The sequence below is a fragment of the Xiphophorus hellerii genome, chromosome 13, assembly GCF_003331165.1.
Source record: "Xiphophorus hellerii strain 12219 chromosome 13, Xiphophorus_hellerii-4.1, whole genome shotgun sequence".
NCBI classification, from domain to species: Eukaryota; Metazoa; Chordata; class Actinopteri; order Cyprinodontiformes; family Poeciliidae; genus Xiphophorus; species Xiphophorus hellerii.
In genome coordinates, this window is record NC_045684.1 from 1 (window position 1) to 26603 (window position 26603).

Below are 26603 nucleotides of genomic sequence, written 5' to 3' on the forward strand. Positions count from 1 at the left end.
TTTCGTTGTTCTTAAATTTTCCTACAGTCAGGGAAATACTTTTGTTTTTGAAGGCAAGCTCCACCTGCTCATCTGTATGAAACTCCTTGGACTCATCAACATCCAATGGCAGGAGAAGGAGTCCAGTTTTGGAATCTCTTTCACATCGACTCATCAGTTGAACGTAGGATAAATTTTCATTGGTATTTGGGTCAAAGTAACCCCTTGCATCATCACTTGGGTTTTGCAGGAAATTGTAAGTTTCTTCATCAAGGAATCCTTTTTTAATAGCAACTTGAGCAGGTACTCTGTGACTTTGATTTGGGTCGATAACTCCTCCAGTTGCCATCTGTGCTTCAAGAAGATGAAGGCCTTCACTTCTTTCAACTAGTCTTTCTTTCATCGCTTCAAACAGGGATATGGTGCCGTCTGTGTAAGGATCCTTAAAGCCAGTGACAGCACGCTGTGCTGAAAGAAGTTGCTCAAGGACATCTGTTCCAATTACCATCTCCTTTGCACCCTCATCAACTGAATAGAACTTATTGCTGACAGGATCAATCACCCATCCTGTTGCAGACTGTGCTTTAAGCAGTACAAGTGCAATGCCGGGAGTCAAAAGATTTTTCTGTTTTGCCTCATAAATGCTCATTACATCCTGGGTTGGATAAATTTTGATACCAGCAATGCTTGCAGTTCCCCGAAGATATCTTGTCACAAATTCACTTTTGCTTACTTCTTCAAAGTCTAGCTTTCCTTCTTTAACCTGTGTGAATGTGGCTGAGTCAATAATATCAGAATCTAAGAGTTGTTGTGCAGATACTTCCTTTCTCAGCCCCATTGTCACTTTGGGGGTTTCCCTTTCCAGTTTTTCAATTGTGGAAATCACTACTGTGATTATTGTTTGGGTGTTCATCTGCTTTGTTCTTACTTTTTCAATAAATTCTAGCTGCTGATCTTCAGTGAAGTAACAAGAGTGAATCAAGTCCCAGAGAGAAACAGATTTTCCCGAATACCGTCCCACACTTACGCTTACAAATGTCTTTTCAAACTCTTGCCTTATTTCTGCTTCTGTGTATGTCTTGTCTGTTTTTGCTGATGTCTTTGGTGTGCCATTAAGTGGCAGAAGAAGGAGTCCAGTGTCTTTATCTTTCACACATCTGCTCAACATTTCCATATATGTCAGATTTTCTTGAGTCTTTGGGTCAAAGAAGCCCTTTGTGTCATCAGTGGGGTCTGTTAAGATTTGATTGAGTTCTGCATCAAAATAACCTTTCCTGTATGCAACCTCTAGAGGTAAATGAAGGCATTTCAATGGATCAATGATACCACCAGTAGCAATTTGGGCCTCGAGTAAACGAATACCATGCTGCTTGACAATAAGATCCTTTTTCATGGCTTGGAATAGAGAGATCTTTTGACCTGTGTATGGGTCTTTGTAACCAGTGACGGCCCTCTCTGCAGACAACAGCTTTTCGTACACTTGTGGACCAATGACCTTTTCTCTTAGTGCTTCTTCCACTGTAAACTTTTGGTTTTTTAGAGGATCTACAATGAATCCTGTGGCCGCCTGTGCTTCAAGGAGACAAAGGGCAGTGCCTGGAGTGAGGATGCCCATTTTCTGTGCCTCATTGATGCTTAGTTTCTGATTGGAGGGTTGTAGTATCAATCCTGCTACACAGCTTGTCCCTTGGAGGTAGGCTCTTATTCTGTCCATCTTCATTACATCAGTACTTGAAAGCTTTCCATCAATCATACTTTTGTATGTTTTTTCATCTACAATTTCAAGATCCAAGAGATCCACAACAGACACCTCTCCCCTGAGACCTTCAAAGTTCAGCTCTGCTTGCTGTTTTATCTCCTTGCTCTCAATGATATCTATAATGGTCACTGTCAGTTGCTCAACAGTGATTTTCCGGGACCTGAAAAGTTTGAAAAGGTCCTGTCGTTTGTCTTCAGACAGATATTCTGAATTAATTGCTTCCCACAGAGTTGTGCTGCCCTTGAATCTGCCATACTTGACAGTAATTATTGTCCTATGGAAAATTTCCCTCATGTTGTCATCAATATTTATTTTGGTGCTCTTGCTTTTCAGAGGTAAGAGGCACAGACCAGTACTGGGATCTTTGACACATCTAGCCAGGAGCTGCAAGTATGTCAGGTTCTCATGGGTATTGGGGTCAAAGAAACCTTTGGTGTCGTCACTTGGATCGCTCAAAATCTGATTCATCTCCTCATGGAAGTATCCCCTCTTATAGGCTACATGTACAGGGATGCGGTGGCTGTTCACCGGATCAATGATACCACCAGTGGCAATCTGTGCCTCCAGAAGTCGAATCCCATGATCTTTCAGGATCAGGTCTTTTTGCATAGCTTGGAACAGAGAGATTATTTTTCCATCATGTGGATCTTTATACCCAGTGACTGCTCTCTCTGCTGAACGCAGCTTCTGACAGACATCAGGTCCCACAATTTTAGCTTTGACAGCATCATCCACTGAAAACTTCCTGTTTCCAATGGGGTCAATAATGAACCCAGTAGCTGCTTGTGCCTCCAGCAGAATCAGGCCAGTTCCTGGCATCAGCTTTCCTTTTTGTCTGGCTTGGTAGATTGTTATAACTTGGGAATCTGGAAGCAGAATACCTGCGATGCTGTCTTTTCCCTGTAAGTAAACATTTACATTTTCATCCTCTATTACGTCCTTTATTGACTTTTTTCCATCTTCCAACTCCTTCATCACTTTCTCACTGATGATTTCTGCTTCAACAAGCTGCTTGGCTGTGACAGTTTCCCGTATACCCTCAAAGACGGTTTTTGTTGCTTTTACTGATGTTTCTATGGTCTCCAAAATCATCTTAATGATTGTAGAGATATTTAACTTCCCTTCCTTGTATTTCTGAAATATGTCTTGCCTCTGGTGTTCATTGAAGTACTCTGACATCAGTAGTTCCCACAAAGAGACTGTCATTCCTATGTACTTCCCACATGTCACTTTGACTTTTTCAGTTTTGAAGACAGTTTTTGTTTTGTAGTCAATAAAGCTAGAATTAAATTTGCCTGATTTGTCATGTAGAGGAAGAAGGCACAATCCAGTGCCAGGATCGGTGACACACCTTTCAATCAGCTGAAGGTATGTAAGGTTTTCTTCTGTATTTGGGTCAAAAAATCCTTTTGTGTCATCGCCTTCATCTTCCAGTATCTTATTCATTTCTTCATCAAAATAGCCTCTCTTAAAGGCCACTTGAGTGGGAAGTCTGTGGCTGTTGATTGGATCAATTATTCCACCAGTGGCAATTTGTGCCTCCAGTAGCCGGATCCCATGTTCCTTAACGATGAGATCCTTTGACATTGCTTGAAATAGGGATATGGTCTCTCCTGAATAAGGATCTTTGTATCCAGTCACTGCTCGCTCAGCTGAAAGCAGCTTCAAATGACATTCTGGGCCAATAAGTTTGTGCTTAATAGCTTCGTCCACTGTGTATTTCTTGTTTCCTACAGGGTCAATCATGAACCCAGTTGCTGCTTGTGCTTCCAGCAGAACAAGTGCCGTGCCTGGCATCACTATCCCTTGCTTCATGGCTTGATAAATGCTTATTCTCTGATTGGTTGAGAGATCAGCAATGCCTGCTATGCTGCCTTTGCCTTCCAGGTATTCTTTCACGGTTTCCATCAACATCACATCCTGGGTTGTGGTCTTCCCCTTTTGCAAGTCTTCATATGTTTCTTTGTCAATGATCTTTGACTCCAACAGTTCACTGGAGGAAATGCCTTTGCGCAGACCTTTGAAGGCAATACAGACAGGAAGGAGCAACAAGCCGGTTTCTGGCTCCACAGTGCATGTTTCCAGAAGGTTTTGGTAGTTAAGATATTCTTGTGTGCTTGGATTGTAAAATACCTTCAGCTCAGACATTTGGTCACTAAGCAAAGCCTTTTCATAAAGGCCCTTTTGGATCGCGGCATCAGTAGAGATGCTGGTCTTCTCCACAGGGTCATAGATGCCTTTGCTGGCTATCTGTGCTTCCAGTAACCTCAAGCCATACTCTCTGGGGACTAAATCTTTTTGCATAGCCTGGTACACAGATATAATTTGATTGGTGTAGGGGTCTATGTACCCACTAATGGCTTTCTCTGCAGTGAGAAGTTTCTCCCTCATTTCTGGACCAACTACTCCTTCTTTAACAGCGTCTGCAACAGGAAGTATACGGTTTCCTATCGGATCTATGATGCCCACAGTGGCTGCTTGTGCTTCAAGTAGAGCTAATGCCGTTCCCGGTTTAAGCAGACGTTTTTTCATGGCCTGATAAATGGTGAATTTCTCCCCTGTCTTCTCCAGAAATATGCCTGCCACAGGTTCATGGACTTCATTTCCATTTTTCTTCATGGCAGTGTTCTGACTGATGGACACCATCCTGACCTCAAAAGAAGTGGTAAAACATAAACAGTTATTGAAATTGCTTTATTCTGTAGCTAACTTTTATTTTAGGGAATGCAGCACCTAGAAGAAATGACCTGATTTGAACATAATTTAATCCACAATCAAATCAGCGATGGAAATGTGAATGATTTCATTTGCAAGTTGCTGGCAGAAGCTGATTCAAGTGTTATCAGACATTAAAAAAAGCCTCCAGCAGTCAAAAATACTACATGAAGGCGAGCAGAAATGGAGGATTTCTTCTATACTCAGGGTGGAGTCCTCCACCCAGCTGATGGAGTTTAATCTGGCCCTCACATTGGGTTTACATGAGATCAGGTATTTAAATAGTGCATTTGGAGAGCATTAATGCAGAAGGTAATTTGATACTTTGATTTATTCTCTTGGTCCACCTTACATCCATACTGTATCATTCCTTCTAGGTGCTTAGATTTAGTCTCCTGGTTCGTTTCTAACCTTTCGGTTTGGTTAAGAGTCGTAGAAGTAGATCCTCAGCTGCTCCACTTGTTCCACAGTTCAGGAAGACAGATGCAGGATTTAATGGTCAGAGCTGCTGAACGTTTAAGGTTTACTCCTGAAAGAGAAAGACAATATTTTTCTCACACTGCTATCAGTGAGATGGTTGTAGTTTCATGACGTTTCTTTTTATCATGAGTATTTTAAAGCCCTCTGTTTCTTTGAGTACCAGTGCTGTAGCCGAGACCAGAACCAGCACCTCCCGCTACATGACACAATAAAATGTGAAACATGATCAAAATTGCTCCAATGGCTCTGAAAGATCCACGTTCCCATAAAAATACCTAGATGTTAAATTTAATCATCATTATCAATTCAAACTCTTTGTTCTGCTTTGCTTCCACCTGTCTGCCACAATCCGCTCAGTTCGAATGCTGCACAAACCAAGTCATGCAGCCAGTAGAAATACAGAGGAAAGCTGTTGCCATGGAGACGGATTTAAATACCAAACTACTCAGCTCCCATCAGTTTCTGCTCCAGAGCCGGAACAGCTACGGTAGAAGTGATGAGACTTATGGCTCTTCAGGATCCAGCCGCTTCAAGGAACCGTTCAGATGATCCAGTTTGGAAACTATTCATCTTTGTAAGAACAAGCCATTTCATCAATGGTACCACATGGGTACCAAACTGAATAGCTTGGTACCCATGTAGTTTTTACAAGTGTTGGATTGATCAAAAAATTACTACTATTTGTACAATGTAAAAAAAAATAATAGAAAATGCAACAAATAGCAGACGAAGAAAGTGGACGTGAGTTTCTTTCTGGACCATCAAAAATAACAATTAAGACAACGCACAAACGGTAAACATCAAATATGAACAAAAACCCTGGAGCAACGTGACTGTTTTCAGCTAGCAGCCTGCTAGCATGCTAACTGTCAGCCACAGAGAGCAACGAGCATGCGCTCTGTGCGCTTATGTTCCTGTACTTTATTTAAATAAACATAATTTTGAAATACATGGGATTATAATAGCTACTGCAGTGTGCGAAGAGCATAACAAAAACAAAGAACGACTCACTGAGACTCGAGTCATACCGTTCATAGTAAAGAGCCGTTCCGGTTGGACCACAAGATGGAGTAGACGCTTTTTCCGAAGCTCCCACCTCGAACATTACTACTCTATTAATTTTCACTTCGTGTCTGTTAATCCAATAGTAACTATAAGGTTACACTGGAACCCCGACCAGTTAGTCAAACGATGACCAGCAGAACAAAAAAAGAAGAGCAGAAAAAAGAGGAGGGAAACATCATGGCGGTGCTAACGGCTGCGCTAGCCGAGCACAAGAAATCCCTCTCAGCGGAGTTCAATGCGGCGTTTACTAAACTCGAAACAAAACTGGAGCGATTTGAATCTACCATTGCCACCCACCACCAGCGTATTTCATCACTGGAGAATGTGGCCACTACCATGACCGATGACATACAGGCAATTCAAGCTGAGCTAGCTACGGTGACCGGAGAGAACAACAGGCTGAAAACTAAGCTAATTGACTTGGAAAGTAGGAGCCGCCGCAATAACGCCAGGTTGGTGGGACTCCCTGAAGGCATAGAAGGATCGCTATGGAAGTAAATATGTGCCATCAGAATTTGAATGAAAAATGCATCTGAAATTTGAATGTTGTATATTAGTGCTTACTTTTTCAGTGTTAAAATAAATTCAGAATATATTTTTAACCTAAAAAAAATTCAGTGTCATTATTTATACATGAAAAAAAAATTCAGTGTCATTATTTGTACATGAAAAAAAAATTCAGTGTCATTATTTGTACATGGTTGCAATTTTCATTTATTAAAAAGATTCACATTCCTATTTCAAAGTGATCAAATTTTCAATATACATATTTTTCACAGTTTAAATTTTCAGTGTTAAAAAATTCAGCATATAAAAAATTCAACTTTTCAAAATTCGAATGCAATATTTTCATTGTCCTCCAATTCAACTTGCTCAAATTCGCTGTCTCAAATTCAGCGTCTAAAAATTCGCTGCAAAAATGGCGAGGTTACTTCAGGTCACAGACATTAGCAATGGATGTCAGATTCCAGGACCCAGCTAATCACGTGACGCAACCGTCATATTGAAGAAATACCAGCATCGCCGAGGCTGGCGACCATGGAGGCGACCGCAAACCCAACGGTGAGTTTAATGCTTTCATGTTTCTGTAGTATATTTTATTTTGCGCATGAAGTTTGATACATTATCTTAAATCTTGATTTAAAACACGGGTTGGGCCGTTGTTAATCTTACACCATGTAGTGCTAGCATATTACGTCTTGCTACCTCCTAGCCCCCCCCAGCCCCTCACCCAATTTACCCCGTTTTATTTCAAAAAGAAATACCACTTGCGCCAAGTCTAGAATCTTGAAAGAGAAGTGATGGGTGGCGACTTTCTGGGTTGTTTGATGTTGTCTTAGGTGAGACTGAGACAGGCAGTCTTAGTAAAGTGTAATTTTTCAGGAGATGCTACCGCTAATGTACTAAGCTAATATGGCTGCTGCCTTGTATGCTTCAAGGAGGGGCTGTGAACACTTCCGACATTAATTATAACCACAACCCCATTCTGTTCAGCTACTGTATTGTTCAGGTGACTTCATTTATGAATTAATTAAGAAATTTATTGTCATTACAACATCATCCAAAATACTGCTTCTCTTATCTGACAAGTGTTGATATACAATATTAATTTACATTCTTTTTACTTTGCGGTATAAAACCTCTTACCTAGCAACACTATAAACAACTCCCTTTGTTTTTTCAATTGATTTTAACTCATTTTCAAGAAAAATATACAGGTAAAAGCCAGTAAATTAGAATATTTTGAAAAACTTGATTTATTTCAGTAATTGCATTCAAAAGGTGTAACTTGTACATTATATTTATTCATTGCACACAGACTGATGCATTCAAATGTTTATTTCATTTAATTTTGATGATTTGAAGTGGCAACAAATGAAAATCCAAAATTCCGTGTGTCACAAAATTAGAATATTGTGTAAGGGTTAAATGTTGAAGACACCTGGTGCCACAAACTAATCAGCTGATTAACTCAAAACACCTGCAAAGGGCTTTAAATGGTCTCTCAGTCCAGTTCTGAAGCCTACACAAACATGGGGAAGACTTCAGATTTGACAGCTGTCCAAAAGGCGACCATCGACACATTGCACAAGGAGGGAAAGACACAAAAGGTTATTGCTGAAGAGGCTGGCTGTTCTCAGAGCTCTGTGTCCAAACACATTAATAGAGAAGCAAAGGGAAGGAAAAACTGTGGTCAGAAAAAGTGTACAAGCGATAGGGATCACCGCGCCCTAGTCAAGATTGTGAAAAAAAACCCATTCAAAAATGTGGGGGAGATTCACAAGGAGTGGACAGCTGCTGGAGTCAGTGCTTCAAGATCCACCACCAAGAGACGCTTGAAAGACATGGGTTTCAACTGCCGCATACCTCGTGTCAAGCCACTGTTGACCAAGAAACAGCGCGAAAAGCGTCTCACCTGGGCTAAGGAAGTCATGTTTTCTGACGAAAGCAAATTTTGCATTTCCTTTGGAAATCGAGGTCCCAGAGTCTGGAGGAAGACAGGAGAGGCACAGGATCCACGTTGCCTGAAGTCTAATGTAAAGTTTCCACCATCAGTGATGGTTTGGGGTGCCATGTCATCTGCTGGTGTCGGTCCACTCTGTTTCCTGAGATCCAGGGTCAACGCAGCCGTCTACCAGCAGGTTTTAGAGCACTTCATGCTTCCTGCTGCTGACCTGCTCTATGGAGATGGAGATTTCAGGTTCCAACAGGACTTGGCGCCTGCACACAGCGCAAAATCTACCCATGCCTGGTTTACGGACCATGGTATTTCTGTTCTAAATTGGCCAGCCAACTCCCCTGACCTTAGCCCCATAGAAAATCTGTGGGGTATTGTGAAAAGGAAGATGCAGAATGCCAGACCCAAAAACGCAGAAGAGTTGAAGGCCACTATCAGAGCAACCTGGGCTCTCATAACACCTGAGCAGTGCCAGAAACTCATCGACTCCATGCCACGCCGCATTAATGCAGTAATTGAGGCAAAAGGAGCTCCAACCAAGTATTGAGTATTGTACATGCTCATATTTTTCATTTTCATACTTTTCAGTTGGCCAACATTTCTAAAAAAATCCCTTTTTTGTATTAGCCTTAAGTAATATTCTAATTTTGTGACACACGGAATTTTGGATTTTCATTTGTTGCCACTTCAAATCATCAAAATCAAATGAAATAAACATTTGAATGCATCAGTCTGTGTGCAATGAATAAATATAATGTACAAGTTACACCTTTTGAATGCAATTACTGAAATAAATCAAGTTTTTCAAAATATTCTAATTTACTGGCTTTTACCTGTATGCTTGTAAGTACATTTGTTAACTTATTTTAGATTAAATATCATAATTTAATTTATATTACTGTGATTTCTCAATACTGACCTACTGATTTCAAAATACTTTTTTATTTTACTGACAATTTTTTTGACATGTTTTTTTTTTTTTTCTCTTTTCAAGGAATTTTTGCTGGATCATATTTTTGATAGACTCCGTGATCATTTGGAGCATGTTCTTGAACATATGCCCCTGGATCTCCTGGACTTTATCTGCACTCAAGAACTAGTTTTTTTAAAATCCAGAATCAGTTAGGATCGCCACCACAGCTAGAGGATCGGACTGACGTTTCCTTCTGTGCAGTCCCGTTCTGTTTAGGATCCTGCTCAGAGTGTGCATGTTATTATTGGTTCCAACCACAGTGCAAAGCAGCATCCGTATCTCCGTGTTTTAGACTAAACATGAAGGGAAACTTGTCCAAGTCCTGTTAGCCACTGTACTAGCCTAGCATAATACTGCCACTTCCTGGACATAAAATTATCACGTTTATACAAGATGCGTATCATGTTTTAACAAGATAACTATCACATTTCAATAAGATACGTATGACGTTATAACGTGATAGCGCTCGATTTTTTCCCCCTGGATTATAGCAATAAGCTTCCATACCAGTTTCAAAATTCACCAGTTATGAAATGTAAAGCAAAATGCTGATCATGTTACCACAAAGGTGAATTTTAGTGTCTTTATGGTAGACATGTTTAAGAACTAAAATGTTCTAAATTTGTAATTTGATTGTTTTTTCTTTACTCAAAAGGAACCTAGTAGGTACATTTGTACATTGTTCTAGGACTTTAAATTTCTTGCATTATAAGAATCAGAAAAAAGTTTTGTTTGTCTTATGTAATTTATTTTCTAATACTTCAAGCATGTATGAACTCATCTAAGTACATTCAATAAAATTTTGCATAAAAAACAATTTCAGTTTCATATTTAAAACTGCCTGTATAAACAGTACAGACTCAGAGAAATGAAATACCTACTCTGAACATTGTGTCATTCTAGTTCCTCTAGTTTTGAATGTGACAAAACTAGAGGAACTAGAGTAACACGGTACTCTAATGAGTAATACATATGATTACTATGTATCATATGTATTACATAGTAATCATTCATCCATATGAATACATTGTACGTATTCATATGGATGAATACATTCATATGTATCAAATTCATATTCAATACATATGAATATGAATTCAATACATTCATATGTATTGAATCACGTTCAATACATGTGATTATATGTAATCATCTGACAAAATCAGAAAATTGAATTGATTCTACATTTCAACAAAACTTTCATTTGAACAAAGCTGCTTCACAAACAGAACTGCTACAGCTTAAATGTAGATTTTTTTTTTTTTTTTTTTACAGGTCGATCATTCAAAGCAAGCCAAAGCCAGTTTGCGTAGAGGAAATGCATGCTAAAAACTCATCACTGAAAGATTTGTAACTCCTGTAGTGACAAGGAATTCTTAGCGTTTCGTAGCAAGTGGCAGCTGTTGGGTAGTTTCCATGAACTATCTCCACAGACAGACTTGATGGCAGATTTTCCCATCCGGTCCAGAATTTCATCATGTCTTTCAGTTCAGGTGGTGTGGCTGTGGAAGAGAACAAAGCCACAATCACATTTTCAATTCTAATTTACCATACATCCGCAACTTATGGATAACGTTGTATGTTTGTAAGACTAAAGTAACTGGAAATATTCAAGACAGTTTTACTTTTTATTAAAATCCACATCAGTTCTGGAACCACATGTTGAGATAGAGCTAGACTACACAGAGAGAACACACAAACATGCATGCAATTCAACTGTTTGAATTTTGAGCTAAGATTAAAACTGAATTGTGAGGTACCACTGCAAGCAACTAAGAAAAGAATTCTCCTACAGCAGGGGTGTCAAACTCCAGTCCTCGAGGGCTGCAGTCCTGCAGTTTTTAGATGTGCCACAGGTACAAAACACTGGATTGAAATGGCTTCATTACCTCCTCCTTGTGTATATCAGGTCTCCAGAACCTTAATGACCTAATTATTCTATTCAGGTGGTGTAGCAGAGGCTCATCTAAAAGTTGCAGGACTGCGGCCCTCGAGGACTGAAGTTTGAGACCCCTGTCCTACAGGGATGTTTCATTGAAAAGTTATCTGAAAATCTCCAATCAGACACTGGTAACATTACCATTTGCAATTAACTGTTTCAGATATCCTGAAATGCGGCATCTGGTTTCCTTTGAGCAGTCGTCATCTTCATCACTTCCGTCATCTGTTTCTGGCCAAGTGATATGCTGAAGTACCACCTAAGTTTAGTAGAAAAAACTAATTGCGTTGTGTTTAACAGAAGTTTGCAAAGAAAATGTTTTATATAAAAGGCATTTCATTAAAACAATAACAGATGCAACACCATAATTCCAGTTATTTAAATATACCTCTGGACACAGGGAGGCTTCCTCCCGTGGAAAAAGCAGCGGTACAGCATCAGGCCGCCGAGTTACCAGTGACCATATTGGGATTTCTTTCAAGCCTCGTCTAAGCTGCTTTATTTGTCTTGCGACACGTCCAAGAACCTAATTTAGAAAATGGTAATAGTTTATTTCTAAACAACTCATTTCATTACAGTCATTGTGCTGCTCTGGTAATTGAAACTAATAACAGGGATCAAAGCAGTATACAGTAAAACACAATGTGTATAAAAAATGTAATTCATGTGACACTGAAGATATGACAATCTTTACAATTAACAACTAATGTAAAAAGATTAATCTTTAAAAGTGAATCACTTGAGTTTTGCAAGACCTCAGAGAAAGTATGAGACTGTTCCTCAGATAGGAGCTTAAGCTTAAAAAGCTGTCATTTGTCTGAGGCAATCAAAAGAAACTGAAATAAAACAATTTGTTTGAAAGATTCTACCTCTTACCTTTGATTAGGTTTATAGAAAACACTTAAGATAAATTGGTGCCAGACTATTTCAAAAATGTTAAAACAATGGCAAACCTGCACAATTCTTTATCCTTCTGTGTATCAAAATTGGATTTTAAATAAAATGTCATTTAAAACATAAGTTAAAGAAAAAAATACATGCAGTAGAAATGAATGCTGACTCACTGCATGAAGTAACAGCTTCTCAAAAAGCCACTTCCTATTGTTCTCTGTGGGGCAAAGAAGGTCCCATGAATATGCCAAGCTCTGTACTCTTTCCATTTGAGTATCAAAGAGCCTGGATTCTCCTTCGAGCTGCAAAAGACATCACAAATGACTCAGAGGGAAAAAAAGCAAGAAAGAAAAGAATGTAAATTAATATTGTATATCAACACTTGTCAGATAAGAGAAGCAGTATTTTGGATGATGTTGTAATGACAATAAATTTCTTAATTAATTCATAAATGAAGTCACCTGAACAATACAGTAGCTGAACAGAATGGGGTTGTGGTTATAATTAATGTCGGAAGTGTTCACAGCCCCTCCTTGAAGCATACAAGGCAGCAGCCATATTAGCTTAGTACATTAGCGGTAGCATCTCCTGAAAAATTACACTTTACTAAGACTGCCTGTCTCAGTCTCACCTAAGACAACATCAAACAACCCAGAAAGTCGCCACCCATCACTTCTCTTTCAAGATTCTAGACTTGGCGCAAGTGGTATTTCTTTTTGAAATAAAACGGGGTAAATTGGGTGAGGGGCTGGGGGGGCTAGGAGGTAGCAAGACGTAATATGCTAGCACTACATGGTGTAAGATTAACAACGGCCCAACCCGTGTTTTAAATCAAGATTTAAGATAATGTATCAAACTTCATGCGCAAAATAAAATATACTACAGAAACATGAAAGCATTAAACTCACCGTTGGGTTTGCGGTCGCCTCCATGGTCGCCAGCCTCGGCGATGCTGGTATTTCTTCAATATGACGGTTGCGTCACGTGATTAGCTGGGTCCTGGAATCTGACATCCATTGCTAATGTCTGTGACCTGAAGTAACCTCGCCATTTTTGCAGCGAATTTTTAGACGTTGAATTTGAGACAGCGAATTTGAGCAAGTTGAATTGGAGGACAATGAAAATATTGCATTCGAATTTTGAAAAGTTGAATTTTTTATATGCTGAATTTTTTAACACTGAAAATTTAAACTGTGAAAAATATGTATATTGAAAATTTGATCACTGAAATAGGAATGTGAATCTTTTTAATAAATGAAAATTGCAACCATGTACAAATAATGACACTGATTTTTTTTTTTATGTACAAATAATGACACTGAATTTTTTTTAGATTAAAAATATATTCTGAATTTATTTTAACACTGAAAAAGTAAGCACTAATATACAACATTCAAATTTCAGATGCATTTTTTATTCAAATTCTGATGGCACATATTTACTTCCATAGATCGCATTCGACAACATTTTTTTCCCAACTACTTCTGGAGGTCTTCGGGGAAGATGTGTTGAAAAAGGCTCCAGAGCTGGATCGAGCACACCGGATGCTAACGGCGAAACCGGGCCCCTGTGAGAAACCCAGAGCCGTAATCGTGTGTTTCCACAACTATCTAATCAGGGAGCTCGTTACACGCAAAGCCAGAGAGTTACGAGGCAAGTTGAAATACAAAGGTACCCCGTTTCACATTTTTGAAGATTACTGCCCAGAGGTCTTACAGCAGCGCTCAGCTTACCGCGGGATCATGAAAGAACTGTATGATCGAGGTTTGCGCTACCCAGCCAAACTATTCATCATGACCGAGAATGGGAGTCGAAGGTTCCTGGCTTCACCTGAGGACGCCAAGCGCTATATTGGCTCTACTCATCCACCCAACTCTAGCCTGCCAGGGGAATAATTGTTAGCTGGATCCGAGCGTGTTTTTTTTTTTCTTTTTTTTCTCTGTGGTATTTATCTAGCCACTTGCAGAACTCAGACGATTCTTCATAGCTTGTTTGATGCAAAGCTATCTCTAAAAATTCTATACTTTATTATTATTACTATTCCGAACAACCTATACAATTAAAATTAACCCTGGACCTGATTACTTTTCTATACACTGGGCTGTAATGCCAGTCTGTATGACCAATGGACTAGTAATTTAGGGCCAGCACATCTATCTTGAGGTGTCTTAGGCTATTATGTGATTTTACTCAGTAACGGAGTTTTTCAGAAGTTCTTCTACAGTTATATTGGTTGAATTTGTGGCTGTCGGGTTTGAGCTGGTTGTCTTCTGACAAGTGACCACTCTAATTTTGGGAGGAGGAAAATGTTAGTCTAAAATGAGGGAAGTCTTGCAGGGGATAGAAGATACCCTGTTGTGCGATGGACACGTAAATGTTTGTTTTTGCTTTAAAGGGGGTCGGGGTCCAGATGCATGTGTTGTTAGTCGTGGTATAGATGTGAGTGAGTGTGTGTGTGTTTTTTTGGGGGGTTTTTTCTTTTTTTTTTTTTTTCTTTTTGTCTCCTTCTCTTACAGTTGTCGGCCAACAATATGCCAAGTACCAGTCTCCTCTCAGCCAAATTTGGACTGCCACACAGCAATGTGTACACCTCTTGTGGAATAGTAAGGTATGACCAGCACAGGTAATAATTTGAGGGTGGTTTCGTGGAATGTGAGAGGTTTGGGAAATACCACTAAGATTGCTAAAGTTATGGCTCATTTGCAGCAACTTAAAAGGGACATATTCTTCTTACAAGAAACACACCTTTGTAACAGAGAAATAATGCGACTTAAAAGAAGCTGGATTAGCCATGCATTTCATTCTAGATTCAATGCCAAGGCTCGAGGAACAGCCATACTTATTCGTAATAATGTTATGTTTGAACAACACAAAATAATAGCGGACACGGAGGGCTGTTTCATAATTGTGTTTGGCAAGTTGCAAAACTCTCTGGCCATACTAGCTTGTGTCTACGGTCCAAATTGGGATGACGACACCTTTGTGTCTAGACTCTTTTCGTCTATGCCTGACATTGAAAAATATTATTTAATTTTAGGGGGAGACTTTAACATGATCCAGGATGCCCTTTTGGACAGATCCTCAAAAAAAACGATCTCATTATCTAATGCTGCTAAAAGTCTTAATGTTTATAAAACTGAGTTGGGACTGGTGGATCCGTGGAGACATGGGAACCCGGTACTTAAGCAGTTTTCCTTCTTTTCCCATGTCCACCGTACCTATACACGCATAGATTTTTTCCTTCTTGATGTCAGACTGCTTTCTAAAGTAAAAGCCTGTGATTATCACACTATAGCTATATCCGACCACTCGCCAGTCTCCTTAGATTTAGAATTACTCTGTCAGTCTCGCGGTTTCAAATTTTGGAGATTTAATTCTATACTGCTTACAGAGGAGGATTATAAACAGTTTTTAAAAAATCAGCTTTCACTTTACTTTGATCTTAATGATTCACCGGATGTATCGAGAAGCACCCTCTGGGAAGCCTCAAAAGCGTATATAAGAGGTCAGCTCATTAGCTTTACTTCTAATTTGACAAGGAAGAGGTTACGCTACACCAATGGCTTACTGAACCAGATTAAAGGGGTGGATTCTAAATATGCAGCCAACCCGGATCCTGACCTTTACAATGAACGTGTAAAACTTCAAACCGATTTCAATCTGACTACTTCTACGAATACTTTAATTCAACTAACCAAGACAAGGCAGCGCTTTTTTGAATCTGGCGACAAAGCGGGAAAGCTTTTAGCTTTCCAAGCGCGAGCTCAGGCAACCTCCAAATTAATCCCATTCATCAGATCAGCTACAGGGGAGATACTTTCTGATCCTAAGAAGATAAATGATAGATTTGCATCATTTTATTCAGAACTGTATACCTCCCTAGCCCCTCCTTTGTCACAGGATATACTTAATGATATTAACTTTCCAAAGATAGATGGTGAATTGGGGGGAGGTCTGGGTGGGCCCATCACTATAATGGAGGTGCAAGAATCTATCAAGTCCTTAAATTTGGGCAAATCCCCTGGCCCTGATGGCCCCTGGTCTCTTCAGAATATTATAAGGCCAATGGGGATCTTTTGGCGCCAGTATTGACAGATGTGTATAATGAGGCCTTCTCAAACAAACGCCTGCCTAGCACCCTATCAGAGGCTACAATATCGCTGATCCTTAAGAATGATAAAGACCCCTCACTGTGTAGTAGCTATCGACCTATTTCCCTCCTAAATGTAGATTTGAAGATTTTATCTAAAATTCTTGCAACCCGCCTCCAGCGAGTACTTCCCCTCATTATTTCATTAGATCAGACAGGCTTTATGACTGGGCGACAGTCATTCCATAACACCAGACGTCTTCTAAATATTATTCATACGCCTATCACCTGAAATAATTGTATCTCTTGATGCCGAGAAGGCTTTTGACCGGGTCGAATGGTTTTTTTTTATATAAAATAATGGAAAGATTTGGCTTTGATAATAATTTTATCCTTTGGGTTAAGCTGTTGTACTCATCACCGGTGGCCTCGATTAAAACAAATGACTTGGTGTCTTCACCTTTTCTTCTTGGAAGGGGCACTAGGCAAGGATACCCTCTGTCTCCCTTGCTATTTGCTATTGCAATAGAACCTCTGGCCATCTGGTTGCGTGCCGAGGAGGGCTTTAAGGGTATTCTGAGATCTGGTGTAACCCATAAGGTGTCCCTTTATGTGGATGACCTGCTCTTATACATTTCCGATCCTCATGCATCCCTTCCAGTGCTCTTTAACATTCTAGAACAATATAGCAAGCTTTCTGGTTACAAGCTCAATCAATCAATCAATCAATCAAATTTTATTTGTATAGCACATTTCAGCAGCAAGGCATTTCAAAGTGCTTTACATCATTACAATATAGAATCAATAATCAAAACACAGCATTAAGTCAGGTTAAATTTGTAATTGATTACATTTCAAATACAATTCTAAACAGGTGGGTTTTCAGTTGAGATTTAAAAGAAGTCAGTGTTTCAGCTGTTTTACAGTTTTCTGGAAGTTTGTTCCAAATTTGTGGTGCATAGATGCTGAAAGCTGCTTCTCCTCGTTTGGTTCTGGTTCTGGGGATGCAGAGCAGAACCAGAACCTGAGAGGTCTGGAAGGTTGATACAACAGCAACAGATCTTTAATGTATTGTGGTGCTAAGCCGTTCAGTGATTTATAAACTAACAACAGTATTTTAAAGTCTATTCTTTGAGCTACAGGGAGCCAGTGGAGGGACTTTAAAACTGGTGTTATGTGCTCTATCTTCCTGGTTTTAGTCAGAACGCCAGCAGCAGCATCCTGGATCAGCTGCAGCTGTTTGATTGATTTGTTGGACAGACCTGTGAAGACGCTGTTGCAATAATCAATACGACTGAAGATGAACGCATGGATGAGTTTCTCTAGATCTGGCTGAGACATTAGTCCTTTAATCCTGGAAATGTTCTTCAGGTGATAGAAGGCCGACTTTGTAACTGTCTTTATGTGGCTCTGGAGGTTCAGGTCAGAGTCCATCACTACTCCCAGGTTTCGGGCTGATCGCTGGTTTTCAGTTGTAATAACTGAAGCTGTGCTTTGACTTTAGATCTATAACTCTAGATCTATGACTCTAGATCTATAACTAGATCTATAGCTCTATATCTATAACTCTAGATCTATATCTCTAGATCGTTCCTCTTTAGGTCCAAAAATAATAACTTCAGTTTTGTTTCTGTTCAGCTGGAGAAAGTTTTGGCACATCCACACATTTATCTGTTCTAAGCATCTGTTCAGTGATTGGATGGGGTCAAAGGTCACCTGGTGACATCGTAATGTAGAGCTGTGTGTCATCTGCATAGTTATGGTAGCTAATATTATTTCCTGTTATAACCTGAGCTAGTGGGAGCATATAAATATTGAATTAAAGGGGCCCTAGGATTGAACCTTGGGGTACCCCACATGTGACCTTTGACCTCTTTGATGAAAAGTTTTCAATCGAAACAACTACCAGAAAAGCCAATTATTTCCCTTGAACTCTCTGGCAAGGAACCTCCCACATTCAATCTCACCCTTTAAATGGGCAGAAGCAGGGTTTCGTTATTTAGGGATATTTGTCTGTTCTATGTCTAACTTGATGAATAAGAATTTTTCACCGTTACTAGAGAACATGGAGAAAGATTTTGACAGATGGTCCCTATTACCATTATCTTTGTTGGGATGGGTGAACCTGGTTAAAATGGTAATTTTACCTAAATTTTTCTACCTTTTCCAACATGTTCCTATACTAATTACAAAGACCTTTTTTGACAAGTTGGATAGGAAAATATCTCAATTCTTATGGCTTATGAGACCTGCCAGACTTCATAAATCAATGTTACAGTCCCCAACTTATGAGGGTGGACTTGCTCTTCCCAACTTCAGGCAGTACTACTGGGCAGCTAATATACAGAAACTACTATATTGGGGGTGTGATGCTGAGGCTTCACCTGCCTGGGTGCAGATTGAAAGGGCATCTAGCCGTTATTCATTGTCCTCTCTGCTTTGCTCTCTGCTCCCCCTTCCCTTCTCCCTGGTAGAGGATAATCCCATAGTTAAGTTGACATTAAGGATCTGGAGCCAATTCAGGAAACAGTTTGGCCTGCATGGACCCTCGATACAAACTCCTTTAGCCAAAAATTGTAACTTCATGCCTTCAGTTATTGATTCAGTTTTTAACTCGTGGCATGACAGAGGGGTCAAGACTGTAAAGGATCTTTATGACAACAATACCTTTTCGTCCTTCGCTGAACTTTCATCTAAATTCCAGCTGCCCAATTCTCATCTTTTTCGATTCTTTCAGGCCAGGGATAATGTTAAAAAGGTGTTTCCGCACTTTCCTAATCGACCCCCTGAAACACTTTTAGATACTCTCCTGCAATTAGCCCCACAACGGAAAAAATGTATTTCATTTGTATATAATTCTATTAATAATAATAACACCTCAAGACTTGCAGCGCTTGTTAAAACAGCGTGGGAGGGGGAGCAGTGGGAGGCGGCCAAGAATCTAATTCACAAGTCCTCAATTTGTGCCCGGCATGTTTTAATACAGTGCAAAATATTTTATAAAGTACATTATACAAACGCAAAATTAGCAAAGATTTACCCATCAGTCAGCGACATTTGCAATAGGTGCGGACAATCGCCAGCTAACCATACCCACATGTTTTGGGCTTGCCCAAAGCTAATCGGGTATTGGAGTAACATTTTTAAAACACTAAGTCAGGCATATAATCAGACAATTCTCCCCAATCCATTATCGGCTATATTTAGCATCCCTCCAGACCTGGGCCTTTCACGTTCTTCGAAACAGGCCCTAGCCTTCACCACCCTTCTGGCTCGAAGACTTATTCTACTTAGATGGAAACTAAACGTCCCCCCGTCTCATGACCACTGGGTCAGAGAAGTTCTTTACAACCTGAAACTGGAAAAACTCAGATTTTCACTTAAGGGTTCCACCAGTAAATTTATGGAGACTTGGAGACCTTTCCTATCTGTAGTGGGTACCATGACTTTACTACCTGATTCAGAAGGAAATTAAATTATCTGTAGGCCTTCTCATCGATATCCAATTCTTTTGTTTTTAACCGATATATATTCTTTGTCTTATAATTTATTTATTTTATTTTTCTCTTTGTATAATTGTGTAATTTACTAGTACGAACGTAAAAATATATATTCATTTATTTACTTAGCATCAGTATTATTTTTTCTTTATTTCTTTTTCTGCCTCCTTTGGAATGTGGATGGATGGATGTGTGTGTATGTCGTGTTGCTAGAAGCTGTTGCAGGGACTGGATCTCTGCTGGCTGTTTGTCTTGTGCTTAGACCTGGACGGGGTGGGTTTGGTTCTGGGAGAAATCAGCTTGAACTTCCTCTTCTCTCTATCTATGACTACCGTGTTTTCATTGTACTAATGTTTGATGTATGTCAAGCTGTAAAATTCAATAAAGAAAGTTGGGAAAAAAATAAAAAAGAATCAGATCGTTCATTAGTGTATAATGTGTTCTTTGGTCACATTGTTCTTGGACATTTTGTTTTCTCATCGCAAATTCAACACGGTCACTGTAGATCAGGGGAGTCAAACTCCAGGCCTCCAGTCGCTGTCCTGCAGGTTTTAGATGAGCCACAGGTACAAAACCCTGGAATGAAACGGCTTCATCACCTCCTCCTTGTGTAGATCAGGTCTCAGAGCCCTAATGACCTAATTATTCTGTTCAGGTGCTGCAGCAGAGGCTCATCTAACAGTTGCAGGGCCGCGGCTCCAGGACTGGAGTTTGACACCCTGCGGCAGAGCTAGCTTTGCTAGCATCACACACCTAGCTTACCTTTCCTCGAGCTTCGGTTTGAAATGACGGTAAAAATTGGACGTAGTCCCCACCGTCTCTGAAAGCGAAGCACTGCAGATTTACTTGTCGCCATGCTTTCTTTTGGATGTTTTCCAGAAACATGATTTTTGTAGCAGAATTACTGAGGATTAGTCAGAGGAGCTGCGTGCGAAGAAAAGGGCGCGGAGGGCAGACAGCCGCAAGAAAAACACGCAATTAGCGTTGAGTCACGGATTTTAATCGATACGTTTTGCATCCAATGAAAACAAAGATATAAAGTTATTAATTGGACAATATTCTGAAATTTTAGTCATATTTCCATAGTAATAGTCTTGATATAAAATCCCGAGATCAAATGCGGTGGAGTCCGAGACGAAACCATAATGGTTTCTGGCATCATCACTGTTTCTTCTGGGTGTGATACTTAAACAGGTCACATTGGAGATTTAATGAACTATTTCTGTTTTTTAACAAAACATGATGTGTGAAAACTGGAAGAGCCAGTAAGTCCATATGGTGACAGCAAGCATGGAAATAAAGAATCAAACAATTGCAACTGTATTATGAAGACCATTAACAAAAGTAAGACTAATGTCTAAATCACAAGCTTTCAGAAACAACGAGCTAGCTGAACAAAGAAGCTCACACCCACTACAGAAAGGAAAATGTCTTATTAATGCTTTCAGGATACAGACACTCCTTTCTAAGAATCTTCTCATTTCTCTGAGGTTTGTGAGGTTTTCTGAATTCAGCCTGACCTATGGATGTTTTTAAAGGAACGAGAAACTTGACTACAATACTTTATTCATTTATTTCGATGGATATTTACTCTTCATTTTAATAACAATAAAGAAGCTTCCAGCAGGGGGCGCCAGCAGGATATTATCACCGCACCTGAACCACAACTGCATCTCCAACGCGCATCATGTGTCACACAAAACCAGCACAAGCCTGAACCACACAGATACAGAGCGTAACGCTGGGTTGTTTTTTTTTGTTTTTTTTACAAATTATTCTAAATACTGAAGACGTAAAAGCAAATCCTGTCTGTGTGATCCAGTAGGAGGGAGGAGATTTTCTGGTTCAGGTGGCGTCTTGAGACTCCTAGAGGACAAGAAGGTGAAGCAACAATGTTTGCTTCATTTCTACTCTTTTGGTGAACATTTCAACTACATTTAACTGTTTACCCCGCAGCGCTAAGAGTGCAGGCTAAGTGCTGTGCCAAGACGCTCAGTCTTAGCGCCACGCTCAGGAAGATGCGCTCAGATGTCAAGGTCAAGAAGCATAAATGACTCCTTTAAGGAATATTATCAACAACTATACATGTCCAAAAAGGAAACGTCTTAAACTGGCTCAAAGATTGCTATTGACATGATCTCCTTGCTTAAATTTTTATATCTTTTTCAGGGTCTGCCTATCTTTTTAACAAAGGCCTTTTTTAAATCGTTGGACTCAATAATTTTGCCTTTTGTCTGGGGCTTTAAAGCTCATAGAATATCAAAAACTCACTTACATAAACCAAGAGACATGGAGGGATTAGGATTATGCTGCTTTCAGCACTATTATTGGGCGGTAAAGCACCAGTTCATTCAGTTCAGTTCATTCAGTTCTGTTCAATCAGTTCTGTTCATTCAGTTCAGTTCATTTAGTTCAGTTCTGTTCATTCAGTTCAGTTCATTCAGTTCTGTTCGTTCAGTTCAGTTCATTTAGTTCAGTTCTGTTCATTCAGTTCAGTTCATTCAGTTCTGTTTGTTCAGTTCAGTTCATTCAGTTCTGTTCATTCAGTTCAGTTCTGTTCGTTCAGTTCATTCAGTTCTGTTCGTTCAGTTCAGTTCATTCAGTTCAGTTCAGTTCCTTCAGTTCAGTTAAGTCAGTTCATTCAGTTCAGTTCAGTTCATTCAGTTCAGTTCATTCAGTTCAGTTCAGTTCAGTTCATTCAGTTCATTCAGTTCAGTTCAGTTCATTCAGTTCATTCAGTTCATTCAGTTCAGTTCATTCAGTTCATTCAGTTCAGTTCATTCAGTTCAGTTCATTCAGTTCATTCAGTTCAGTTCATTCAGTTCAAGGTGTTTCAGAAACTCCACTATTCTAACATTAAATTGCACAGAATATTCCCCTCAATATCTTCACAATCTGATAAATGGAAGTCCGCTGATGGTTCTCTGTCTCATCTGTTCTGGTCAAGCCCCAAACTCTTCCAATGTTGGTGTGAATGTTCAACTGGTTCTCAGTGTAGAGGTCCATGTTGGTTCTGGACCCACAGTTTTCATTATCAGGATATTTTCCTTCACTTAGGAACTGCAGTATTTCTGTGGCGTGTGGAATGGAAATAGCCAAGATTTGTGGAAACCTGACAAAGTTCCTCAGTTTAAAATGTGGTTAGCTGAATTTACTGAGATTCTTCATTTGGAGAAACTGCGGTATGATACTGTGGGCTCCACTAATAAGTTCTGTAGTACCTGGCGGCTGTTTCTGGACCCTCTTCCTCAGTCTAAGACGGACCCGACGCTCGCTCAACCTCTGGGTCTGGACAGATAGAACCTGTAAACGGTAATAATAATAATAATAATCAGTTCAGTCAAACCAGTTATTTAGATCAAATAAAAATACCAGTTTTTACTTTGTTTTTCTTTAGTTGTTGTATGTTGTATTTTGAAAACTTAATATATATATTTAAAAAAGATGTGACAGTCAGGCAACCGGGTGACTACAGGAACGGAGCGAGAAAACGGGTTCTGAATGTGGAACCAACAGCAACAACCGGACTCAGAGCTACAGAACCAGTTACCGGACCACACAGTCCGACCAGGTGAGTCTCATTCATTGTTTCATTATGAACCTGAAGGCAGCAGCAGCTGATACGGATAACTCTTCCTCTTCCTCTGTTTGCTCCTCCTCATCATCACCTCGTTATTTCTAGTTCTGATCGGTTTCAATTCGCTCCGGTTCAATTTGAAAAGATTTAATAACGTTAGTCATCACTGTTTTGACAGGGGGAGCCAGGCAGTTGGACCATTACACGTCATTTACCCAAAATGCATTGCAGAGGGAACAAGATGGCTTTTGGACACCAACCAAGCCGGTTCAGTACCTGTGAATGCAGCTGGATGGCGGCGGACAGGAAGTGACAAGAAGTGACAGGAAGAGGCGCTGCAGACCGACGGACGGTCCTCCCTCTGATGGGGAAAGATGGCGGCAGAACAACCTGAGCAGGAGACAAACATGTTTACTGAAAACTCCCACAATGCACCGTTTCCGGATCCGGTTCTGATCTCTGCCTGACTGGACCAGGAACCTACTGACAGCATGAAGCAGGCTTCATGTTCTGACCTTTGACCTCAACACACTCAGGAGTAATCAGCGACCCACCAGAACCAGAACAACATCCTTACTAAGGCCAGAGGTCATGATTTAACAGCCAGAAACAGGAAATGGTCTCCAAAAACCTCAGAGACAACAAAATGAAGGTTCAGGAGTGGCCTAGTCAAAGTCTGGCTGTTCCTGAAATGAGCCTCAAAAATAAAACCAACATTTTAATTTGGACAAAAAACAAAAACAGGAGGAAATTTTTCTGTTTCTGCTCCGTTTAAAACCATCTGGAGGTTCAGATCAGAGGGTGTCAGGTGAGGTCACCCTGACGTCACCATGAGGTCACCGTGAGGTCACCCTGAGGTCACGTGAGGTCACCCTGAGGTCACCTGAGGTCACGTGAGGTCACCGTGAGGTAACCCAGAGGTCACCCTGAGGTCACCATGAGGTCACGTGAGGTCACCGTGAGGTAACCCAGAGGTCACCCTGAGGTCACAGTGAGGTCACCATGAGGTCACGTGAGGTCACCATGAGGTCACCATGAGGTAACCCTGAGGTCACAATGAGGTCACCCCGAGGTCACCATGAGGTCACAATGAGGTCACCCTGAGGGCACCGTGAGGTAACCCAGAGGTCACCCTGAGGTCACCATGAGGTAACCCAGAGGTCACCCTGAGGTAACCCAGAGGTCACCGTGAGGTCACCCTGACGTCACCATGAGGTCACCGTGAGGTCACCCTGAGGTCACGTGAGGTCACCCTGAGGTCACCTGAGGTCACGTGAGGTCACCGTGAGGTAACCCAGAGGTCACCCTGAGGTCACCATGAGGTCACGTGAGGTCACCGTGAGGTAACCCAGAGGTCACCCTGAGGTCACAGTGAGGTCACCATGAGGTCACGTGAGGTCACCATGAGGTCACCATGAGGTAACCCTGAGGTCACAATGAGGTCACCCCGAGGTCACCATGAGGTCACAATGAGGTCACCCTGAGGGCACCGTGAGGTAACCCAGAGGTCACCCTGAGGTCACCATGAGGTAACCCAGAGGTCACCCTGAGGTAACCCAGAGGTCACCGTGAGGTCACCCTGACGTCACCATGAGGTCACCGTGAGGTCACCCTGAGGTCACGTGAGGTCACCGTGAGGTAACCCAGAGGTCACCCTGAGGTCACGTGAGGTCACAGTGAGGTCACCATGAGGTCACCATGAGGTAACCCTGAGGTCACAATGAGGTCACCCCGAGGTCACCATGAGGTCACAATGAGGTCACCCTGAGGGCACCGTGAGGTAACCCAGAGGTCACAATGAGGTCACCCTGAGGTCACCATGAGGTCACCGTCTTGGCGTTGACCCAGCAGCTGGTCGTCCTGCAGCTGCTTCCTGTTTGCTCTTCGTATCGTAAAGCAAACATCCTGACTCTTCCTCTGCAGACCATCGTCATCATCACAAGACGGACGGCAGCAATGTCTGTCAGTCAGGGTCAAAGGTCATCTCCAGGTCCATCACTGTCCAGAACCAGCAGCAGATCTACTAACGGCTGACATGGAGAAGAGTCGGCCTAGTCAAAGTCCAAACCTCAGTGACCAGAACGTCTCCATGGAAACACACAAGTTTAATTTCCACACCAGGATCAGCTGCTGGTTCTGGTTCTGATGGACCGAACTTCCTGAGCGCCAAGCAGTCGGAATCAAACCCACAACCTGCCAGTCAGCAGACGACTGCTCTGGTTCTGGTTCTGGTTCTGGTAGCAGCAGGTTGGTGTCCATCGTGAAGTCTGATGGATTTCTAAAGTTTTTAATCATCCTGACCCAAAGCGTGGTGCCGCGTGGCGCCGTGCGGCGGTTTGGTTAAATCACAGCGGATTCCCAAACTTTTTGTCTCATGGGATCAAAATCATCGACTCAAACGAACTGCAGCGCCAAAGAAAACGATTTTCACATCTCAACAATAAAACAAACTCACAATACTTCAAGATTTTTCCAGATTTCTTGATGGGAAAGGATGAGGAAAATATTCAAGATCCAAAACTTTAAAAGGATTCTGAAAATTTGCCTTAAATTTTCTCTGTATCAGTTAGAAAAGATTCGACTCTAGAATCGATTCTCCGTTTCCTGCCAGGTTTATTTCTCAGAAAAAGTTCAAGATGAATCCGTTTTGTCCTAAACAAAGTCTCCATCTGCCAAATCTGTATCTTGTCCCGCAAATGGCCCCCGAACCGCACTTTGGACACCCCTGCCTTAAACCAACAGTGAGGTCAAAGGTCATCCTGGAGGAATGTTTGTATCTGGGGGCGAGGCGCCTCCGATCCTGGCTTTACTGCAGCGCTTCCCTCCATAAAGAGTTCAAAGGTCAGGGAGAAACAGAAACAGACGCAGATCAGAGCGAAGCCGTCTTACCTGAGCAGGTGAATCTTCTGGAGGCAGAGCGTCGTTCTCCTGGCGAGGCTGAGCCGAGCTCTGAGCGACTCCCCGCCGCCGCTCCTTTATCTGCTCCTCTGGGAGCCGCCCCATCCGCTACGGCGTCAGGATGCCACGGATTCCTGACGACTCCTCAGACAATCGGAGGGGGCGGGGCTCCCTCCTTCAGGGGCGGGGCTTCCTTAGGCCAAACCTGCGTCAGCAGAAAGAACATCTGGATCTGCAGGAACAGGAGAGGAAGAGGAGTCACTGCTCATCATACCCCTC

At 41.2% G+C, this 26603-nt stretch overlaps 1 protein-coding gene across 1 annotated transcript; it reads right to left on the bottom strand.

The window, feature by feature from the left end:
* Window positions 1-4: 4 nt before the first annotated feature.
* Window positions 5-26446, bottom strand: LOC116731564 (plectin-like; the record flags this gene model as incomplete). The annotated part of the gene is made up of 5 exons (XM_032581387.1): window positions 26316-26446; window positions 23703-23816; window positions 23071-23152; window positions 4865-4982; window positions 5-4385 (listed from the first exon to the last, which is right to left on the bottom strand). A coding segment is annotated over exon 5 (4380 nt), but the record flags the coding sequence as incomplete, so codon positions are not given.
* Window positions 26447-26603: the final 157 nt, after the last annotated feature.